This window comes from Talpa europaea, assembly GCF_964194135.1.
Source record: "Talpa europaea genome assembly, chromosome: 6".
In the NCBI taxonomy this organism is placed as follows: domain Eukaryota; kingdom Metazoa; phylum Chordata; class Mammalia; order Eulipotyphla; family Talpidae; genus Talpa; species Talpa europaea.
Genome location: NC_140072.1, coordinates 20,892,197 through 20,901,697, shown reverse-complemented (window position 1 = coordinate 20,901,697; position 9,501 = coordinate 20,892,197). Strand labels below are relative to the sequence as shown.

The 9,501-nt window shown below is 43.6% G+C and overlaps 1 protein-coding gene across 2 annotated transcripts in view; it reads right to left on the bottom strand.

The window, feature by feature from the left end:
- Positions 1–9,501, bottom strand: part of CRIM1 (cysteine rich transmembrane BMP regulator 1) — a gene marked incomplete at both ends in the record, with an annotated part of 169,664 nt that continues 160,163 nt past the window's right edge. For both annotated transcript variants that reach the window (XM_084235026.1, XM_084235027.1), the window contains 4 exons: positions 1–177; positions 1,438–1,628; positions 3,342–3,464; positions 5,975–6,169. In XM_084235026.1, coding sequence (XP_084091152.1) covers positions 1–177; positions 1,438–1,628; positions 3,342–3,464; positions 5,975–6,169 — 686 coding nt within the window. The remainder of the gene's footprint in view (positions 178–1,437; positions 1,629–3,341; positions 3,465–5,974; positions 6,170–9,501) is intronic.

Below are 9,501 nucleotides of genomic sequence, written 5' to 3'. Positions count from 1 at the left end.
TCACACTGTTTGGTAGAAGTTGTCTGCCTGGAGGTGGTTCTGTTTCTGCATGCTGTAGAAGCCGCTGAATCTTGCATCTGGTTCGGCAATTCGTAGCATTCTCTGGGAACCGTCCACCTGGACCCTGGTTCCTTTCTTGCAGTCCACAGATACCAGCTGGTTATTTAAGGAAGAAGGCTATTTAATGAGAGGAGGAAAAGCCACAAGGAGTTAGCTGCTTTCTGTCCCCCCAATGAACTGACATTTAGTTCAAGGGAGACAACAGCTTCCCAGTACACGGATGCAGAGACTGCATGAGTACTACGCCTATCATGGTACCAACTACCAGCAATGAAGGAGTCTGACGGTGTCTAAAAGTGAAATGTCAATTAACTGTTTCAAACAGGGAGTGGATGAAAGGATAAGGTGAGTGGTGAAGTATCGTCATCACTATAAGCACTAGTCTATGCTTTAAGGATTTTAAGAGGGTTGAGAATGAGTGGAAGTCACCAGATTGACTGTAAGGTAATGGATGATTGTGAACTGCTCAGGCTGTGTAAGTGCATGGCAGCAGGGTCACACCCTCCGAGTGTGACTCTCTTCCCAGCTGTGCCCGGGGTGTGGGGGGAAGAGACTCTCTTGCTCAGCGCTATGCAGCATGTGCCCAGCACAAATATGCCCATAGCATATTTGTTGAAAGAATATCAGGATGGCCACCAAACAGGTATTTTAAATAGAAGGGCTATCTAGATGCTAAATTGGACTAACTATTCAGACTGTTTTCGATTCTTAAGGTTGTAGGCTATTTTGGGGTAGAATTAGGGTTGGGAAGAATCATTTATTTCCCTTAATTAAAATCCTTTTTAAAAGCAGGGAGTTTTAGAGGCTCTTTGCATTTGGATTGAAAACAGAGAAACTCTTCATCAATATGAAATCTGTCTCTCCATCTGGTATTTTGCCCAATCTCTTCCTCTTTTGCTGCATTTCCTGTCTGATTTGTCTCCCTGTCCTTTGGATTTTGGGGACAGCCTCACTATCTTTGGGAGTCTCCTGAGTGACATCTCCCTCCCTTTCTTTGACTTGCTTTCCCACTCTGAGTTGATAGAAATGAAAAATACAGGGTTACCATTTTTAGATCTGTACTATAAACACCCATTATTTAATCTAGGGGTATTTGTTTATTTGAAAACATTCACATCTATGAAACTGGAGCCATGAAATCAGGATTCAGTGACCAATGGATGATGGATAATTCATCCAGTGATTGCTCCAGCCCTGCGTAAGTACTCTATGTGTTTTGTTTGGTCACCACAGCTTGAGGTGCATTTGAAGCTATGAAAGCAAAGTAAAAATTGACACTGGCTACCTTTGAAGCTTTCAAGCAATTTTAGGGAGATACAAGTGTGCAAGTTTTTCTAGCTTTGATCACTTGAGAGTGAAATGTTTCCAGGACAATACCTTAGTTGGCGTTCGATACCAACAAAGCAGTGGTATCCACTGTTTCTTCTGATTGATGAACAGGAACGCTATTATAATAGACAGGCCTATTATTATGGGGACCACGACCGAGGCGATGGAGTACAGAGAAGAATCTTCGCCTGGATGCAGCCTGTTGTTATCTCTGTAATCTACCTGGAGGTGACCCATATCTAGGAGAAAAAAGGTACAAGCATATGTTATCTACATCAGACTTTTTATGGATTATATTGCAAACAGAGATGAGCAAAGTGTTTTACTGCTTCCCACTCTAGGCTAAACATGGCTGAAGTCTTAGGGATGGATAAAAAGAAATGAGAAGGTTAATAATTCGGCAGGATGCTTTTAGCTTCAGTCAAGAAAATTCTTATACATCTTGATTACTAATAACCTATAGATTCTTCCAAAAGTCTGAAGCAGAAATAATAGCCAAACCCCCTGCTTATGTGCAAAGAGAACAAAGTATATTCTTCCACTTAATATGTAACTTACTTAGCAATAGCTAAGCCAGAATCAAGAGTTTTGTCTTTTAGTTGGTAACCTGATTCATTGACTTTTAAGCAAAAATGCCTTTATATAAACTTTTTGGAAATTCAGTAAGCCTATTAGGTCGTTTTGCTTTAATTAATACACTGCATAGGGATATTTAATTTTCCTCTGTGATTCTTGCAATCAATACTGCAGAGATAACAAAAGTTAAATATATGCCAATCAGCAGCAGTCTATGGACGTTTCTTTCATTTTGAACCATTTTAGTGAAAAGATGTAGGCAAAGATAAAAGTAGCTGAATTTACCTTTCCACATTCCAAATAAGTGGCTTTAGGTATGTATTAAGAATACTAATAATAACCTTGGTGAAAGGAAAATGAAGCTTGGAATGAGATCTGTTTACAAAATGTAATCCTTAAATTAGCCAAATTGTATGACCTGCTTTAAATATCAAAGCAGCGAAAACAAAAATAAGTATCAATCAAGATTCATAATGTCTTTAAAATAAATCAGTTGCATGGAGAAATACTAGTTTTCTTGCTACTGACACTGTAATGTGCAAATCCTTATCGTAAATAAGACTATTATGACAGTATTTAGGGTAGTATAAGGCACACTGAGAGGGCATTAATACTGACTGAAAACAATGCTGAAGAACCATGGAGACAGAACAACAAAAAGCCAAAACACCAGTTCCTAGAATTTGGCTCTCTGGCTTGATCCAAGCATAACATTTAGAAAATAGAGAGTAACAGAATAATCTCCCTAACAATGAATACTGTTTCTTCTAAAGGAAATAATATGAAAACTTTTGTAAAAGCAAAGATTTTGAAGATGTCGTTGGAGGACATAGGAGGCAGTACTGAGTCATGGCTAAAGTCAAGTTTATACTATGATGACGAGGTCTACTCTTTTCTAGAAAAGGCAGTGTTGATAGAAGCCCTGCCATGTTTTAAATTTTGAGACAGAACTGTGTCTATTGCAGATAACTATAATGGGAAACAAGGTATAAATCTGATGAGTGGAAGAATCATCACATGTAATAAGTGAACTTCCAGGAAGTGAAAACTACCCAGAAAGAGTAAATTAATGCAGAAATGCTACTGCAGGATCCTTAGTGAATAATTTATTACTCTGCCTACAAAGTATACTCACACAGAGGAATTTGATAGATGACCTAGAAATTCTAGATATCAAGCTCTTAAGACTAGGAACATATTTCTCTCCATCATCACTAAGTCTGAGCATGGAGGGCCGAAAAGGAGGCATTTCACCCAGTTACTTTAAGACTTTATCATTCCATGTTGTGGGTTTTCCCTGGAGCACTTATACTCAGAATACTCAGACACACATCTAAAAAGTTGCCCAGCCGACCTCAACTGACCCCCACACTTACCTCTAGGAAGATGAATAATGTCATTTTCACTAGGTGTGGCCCACACGGGAGCCTCCAGGTCAACCTCTCCACGATGATTTGTCTTCTCGATGGGTATATTGGTTGGTTCTGGGACATACATTTCTAAAAGAAAGGGACATTTCTCCTAAGAAATGATGGAGGTGCTACTTATGGTTGACTGTTGTTTCCCCAGTTCACGAAGGTGAGTCAGTCAATTCAGTGTATTTCCTGAGACATGAAAGAAGGTTTCTGCATTTATATCATTAAACCTTCAGGGTACAGTCACTCACTCTGCAGGTGACGGGAAACATTTAAAAAAGGCTTTCTCTTCTGCTGGGGTCAGAAGCTCTGCTTGTTCATAGTGTTGGTTCTCCAATTTTGTGCAAGCTGATGGCTACTGGCTAAAAGGGAAGGTTTTTTTTTTTTTATTCCATCAGCTCTTTAATCCCTGAATTTTGAATCATTCATATAAAATGTCACTGGAAGTCAAAGAGCTGAATCATCTTTCACTATTTCTGACCCAGTTTACCCTCCAATCTCTTCCTCTGAATGGGAATGGACTGTAGTCTCACCTCATGAGGTGCTTCCTGATTCCAGTCTTGATGTTTCCTCTTATGTTTCTGGAACCATGTGCAGTAAATATATTTACATCATCTAACTTGGTCCTATATACATTGACCACTTAGATGCCACATGAAACAAAATTGTCTGAAAAGACGATTTATCCAAAATATCAGGTGCTTTTCTAAGCCAAGTTCTGAGAGGGGTTAGTGAAAAATTCAGTGCTTTCCTTGGTGCCTACAAATAGACTTGTAGATGCTTACCTTCACATGGCGAATAACAATTAGTCCCACATTTTAAAGAATTCCTATAATCCCTATTTTCAATCGCAATAATAGTCTGTGTCACTCCTCTACTTCCTCTTGGCCATATCCTAGCACATTAACTGATTTCTGTAATATGGTAACTAATACTAAATAGTGAAAATACATAACATTTGAAATAGGCTTAATAATCCTCTGCTCAGTGGTCTTGTCTATTCCGCAATTACCAGCCTTCTGAGAAGCAAACCTCTGAATGAATTTGAGAGAAAAGTGTCAACTGAATACCACAGCAGGGGGCTAAGATGCCCAATTATGTATGAGGGACCAGCAGGATTGGGACTCAAACTACTTCTGCTTTGCAAAGTCACTTTTACCTTAGTTTCCTAGTCATCTTCTTTCTTAAATTATAAAACCTTTCGACATGGCAAGAACCAGAAACTTAGTTTCCAAAGGCCCAAGCCATCCCTGAATCTCTAGAATTAAAGAGAATTTACTGAAAATACTATCATAGTAGAAGCAGGGTCTGAGTACAAACTCTTCTATGAGTCACCTGAAGAATTCAGAAAAGGTGCTGGTTCCAGAGAGCCTGGACTAGGTGATTCTGATGGGCCTGTGTACAGGATGGTCTTTATTTAGCTCACCCACTGAAAAACTGGGCACGAACTTCCTGGATGTTTATGTGACATCTGTCAGCACCCTGGGGAACCTCCCTGGCCTGACCCAGTGCACAGCGTTGGAGTTTCTTGTCACAAGAAGGGCCAGCCTGTTGCTGGTTTCTGAAACCTCAGCAGAGAAGGCTAATGTGAGCCCTACTCCACTAAGCCGCGAATGAAGGTCAGCAGCTAGGAGGCCAGATGCTGCAGAAGCCCCCAGAGGCAAGATCAATTTCACCTAAGATTTTCCTCCTGTGTCAGAGCAGTAGGGAAGCGGCTCTTTGCCTCCTACAGGTTGGTTTCATATGAAACCTGGCAGCAAATGAGACTTAATGGTGTGAATACATGTTCACAGTTAGGAGGCTCTGTCTCAGAATGATGATATAATTAGTGATAATTAGATCATCATTGTTCAACATGTATGTCCTGAGCTCATCACTAGACTGAGTTTTGGGGATACAACTGTGAGTTAGGCCAATGCTACCTCAGGATGACATTTACTGCTCGCCATTCAGTAGCTCATGGCTTGTCCTTTTATCAGTTTGCTCCTCTAAACTTAGCTCAGCTCTGATAAAAATCCATCCATACTTCCTTTATCATAAAATACCTAAGGCTCTAGTTCAGAGCCCTTAATTTGAAATTAAGAGGGAAGCCACCTCTGAACGATTCTAAAAGGATAAATCTTCGGCAAAAAATTGCCTCCATCAAAAAGATATGTCAATGCTATTCTGTCTCCATGCTTAGACCCAGGTCTCCCAGAGCGAGACTCTAGAATACAAGCCTCTGGCATTTGCTACAAGAGCTCTTTCTGCCTGCTGGTGCTACAGATGACAGGGTGGGAGCACAGCATGAAATCACCTCTGGCCAGGTGGTGTAGAGCACAGGCACTCGGTCACAATTACCAAGTACTCCTGTGGGCAGATTTGATCTGAACTTGAGAGGAACTGGAACCTAAGACAACTTAGTGGGGGAATATTAGATTTTCTGGGGACCTGGACAATAAGGGCCTTAAAAAGTTCTCTTTTACAATGTGGGCCAGGATGCTTGGGGCTCATGACCTGAGGGCACCATTTCCCTTTTTTGGAGCTGAAGTCCACTGGGACCAGAAGACAATGCTGGCCACATGCACCGAAGGGCAGGACGGTGGCTGACATACCTGGACACATTGGGCAGCAACTTCCTTCCACGTTGATGGGCTCGACACAGGGCAGAGGCGGGCAGCTGACAGTGGAGCAGAGGGTCTGGCCCTGCAGGCAGTAGCAGTGCGTGCAGCTGTCGATGTCCCAGCGCTCCTCATCGGCGTAGGCCTTCCCGCTGAAGTGGCACACCACCTTCTTCGGAATCGTGTCTTCTGGTAAAAGAACAGCGCATGCAGAATTAGCTGCTTAAGTGACAAAGCCCTGTTTCTTACACTTGAAAGGGAAACAGTTTTGCATAATCACAAGTTTAGGATTTCCAAGGGTTGGGAGAACTGCTTCCAAAACCCCATGCGGACTTCCTGCATTCAGGAGGAATTTCAGGACTCATCTGAACTTGCTCCAGAGTCCCGAGGCTGACACAGGGTGGTAACCTGGGAATGACTGTACCCAGTAGGGAAGTGTCATTACTTGTCACCAAAATACACAGACAATTGCTGTGTGCTGCAGAGCAGTACATGAAAAGGTGAAGAACAATGAAATGCAAAGACGTAGGCGGAGAGCTTGTTCTGTGTGGAAAGAGCTCTAAAGTCCGGCTGAATACATCTCAAAGAAAATTCAAGAAATGCCTACTTCTAGTTAGTCCTTCTGTGAATGATACCGGGTGACAGTAAGGAAGCATAATGACCGGTCCCAGAACCAGCAGGCTTCCTCTGCTCTCCCCACGGGGGATCACGGAGAGAGCCACTTCCTGCCTTTTTCAGGATGCTGGATGGGGTTTCTCTCCTCAACAAGGACATTTCTACTTTCAGAAAAACCTCCATGCAATACATTTTCTTAGGGAACTATGGTTTCTGAGAACAATGATTTTAAAGAGCTATTTTGAAGTAAAAGACTCGACCACTTAAAACATTCTGCTGTTCTGTTTCCTCCCTGTTCCCTGCTGCCATCATTTCTTCCCCGCACCCCCTCAACTTTTACCTAAGCAGTTCCTTTCTCTGTCTCAACACTTGGTCACCTGCACTTACTAGAGGTCACAGTTCCTTGAGCGCTCAAGAATGGTGGCTCAGAAGGAAGCCCAAGGGACCAGCAGAGCAGAGAGGGGGACTCACGGGGCGGGCACAGCACTTCCTTGACACTGGACAGGCCAGTAACTGCACTCTGACACATCTGGGGAGGTCCTAAGGACTGCTTCACTCACCACTGGTCACTAAATAATGGAAAACCATGAAACAAACTGGAAGGAAAGGAGCAATGTCCAGGGATCTTCCTGGGAGATATGAGACAGGGCAGTAGGGGCAGATGCAGGGAGAAGCCAGAGTGCCAGTGACAGTGCAGTGAGAAGCAGGTGAGCGTCTGGCCACCAAGTCCAGCCCCCAACGTTTGGCCAAAGGCTCCAAGGTGCCTGGAAGGTGTGTGCTGCGGAGCCCTGGCACACAGCTGCTTGCTCAGCCTTTGCAGAGGAGGGTCACAGGCAGAAACGCTCCTGTTATCAAGTACATACACCACGTTAACTGGCACTGACCACGTCTGATTACTGTAATAACTGGTATTTCCATACAAGTAGGAACGGTTCATGACGGAGCATCATAAGCAAGCATAGGAAAGATCCACATCCAGTGTTAAAATTCAGACTCTGTTTTTCAACATTTTCCCAATGCTACTCCCATTACGACTACCTAAGGTTCAGCAGGGGATACTGAAGAGTAATGGAAAATTCTAGTTGTAAACAGAAATCCTTTTCCAATATCTATTAAAAAATGTCCTTCACTGCATTTGCGAATGTTCCACAGAAAGGTGTTTGGTGCACTGTTAAACTTAACTCATTTGGAGGCTCAAACTATACCCATGATAGAAGTATCCACTAATATTGGGGGTATGAGTTTAAGTCACGTGTCAAAAGGCTCAGTAGAATCACACAATGAACCTAACTCAAGCGTCAGTCTGATTTCCAGCCAACATCTCACAGAGGACATCAGATTCATGATTAAATCTAGAGTCCATCAGGCAGAGAAGTCCTTATGAAAAAGAGCATTTCTTCATAAAGCAAAACTACTGATTATGGGCCTCCCTGGTGGTGCAGTGGTTGAGCGCTGGGTTGCGAAGCTGCCCGCAGCCTCTGCAGCGTCGGTTCGATCCCCGGCCACCGGCAAGGGTCCCACATGGTGCACAGACCTCTCCTGCAGCACCCGCTGCTCCCCTCAGCAGTGTACTTCGTCAGTCTGCCTGTTCTGCTCCCTGCTCTGGCTCTGGTGAATTCTCTCACCCTCCCGTGCTTCTGACTGTACTCAGTGCTTAAATATTAAAAAAAAAAAAAAACCTACTGATTATATTTTACATACACTTTGTAACAACCCATACAATGAGCCAATATCTCTACATAAAATCTGAGCAATGCATTACTGCGGAAGAACGCAGGCAAGAGGTTAAACGCCTCGCCCCATCTTGACCATCACCTTCCACTGTGCTGCGCCTCTCAGAGGCATCCTGGCCGGTCCTCTTCCTGGAGAGGACGGAGAGGAGCAGACACTGTGTAAAGGGGTTTGGGTCAAGGCACTGGTCAGTATTATAGTTTAGGCAAAGACATCTTAAGCTATTTCATTAATTAATGCTACAAATACTTAGGAAGGTTAAAACAGAAATTACTTGTTACTGTATAAAGTTACTCATTCATTTCACAAACTTTCATTGTCAATGAAAAAAGAATCAGGCATGGGCTTGACCCTGACCCGGAGGACTGCACAGAGAGGTGAGGACAGGCCTCCGGACTCCTCCCTGCAGCACAGAGCAACAGCCACTCTGCTGTGAGGTAACACGGAGCCGCACAACGGGGAGGGCAAAGGACTGACTGCTGGAGAACTGAGGAGGCTTTACTTTGAGGGAGGAGGAGGAGATGCATTCGCTGGAGGGAGGGCATTCTGGGGAGAAGGTGTGCCCAGTTTCCCTTGTCGGAAGTTGGGGCTAGATCCTAAGGGGCCTGAATAACCACCGACACATGCAGACTCCTTTCTGCTGGGGAGGGGAAGGGCGATACAGTTTAGTAAGAGAACTTGGGATAGGACAGTTTGGAGGAGGAACGGAGAGTACCACGCAAGGGGAGGTGACACGGACTCAGATTAAGGCAGTGGCAATGGAAATGGAAACAAAAGACGAGTTGAGAGACTCCTGACAAAGCTGCCAGGAGAGGGAGAGGGCGGCATAAGTGTTTCTTGCAGTGACAGGCGAGGCAAGGCAATTCCAACATGTGAATCATTTTCCTAAATCATTTATATAGTAGAATTATATTAAAAAAAGTGACTAGCTGGAGACGGGCAGGGACCTGATCAGCCGTAGTAAACTGCTCCAGGAACTCCAGTGGGCCCGTCGGAGCTGCACTGGCTGATCCTCAAGCTCCCCTCTCTGTGTGAACATGATCATGAAATCAAAACTTGGGGATCTGGGGCCCGACAAGATAAAAGAGGACAAATTTCAGTCACCCTGAGGATATGTGCTTGAAGGGTAGAACTGGTATCCTTCATATGCATAAATAAATCTTTTAAAAAGAAAG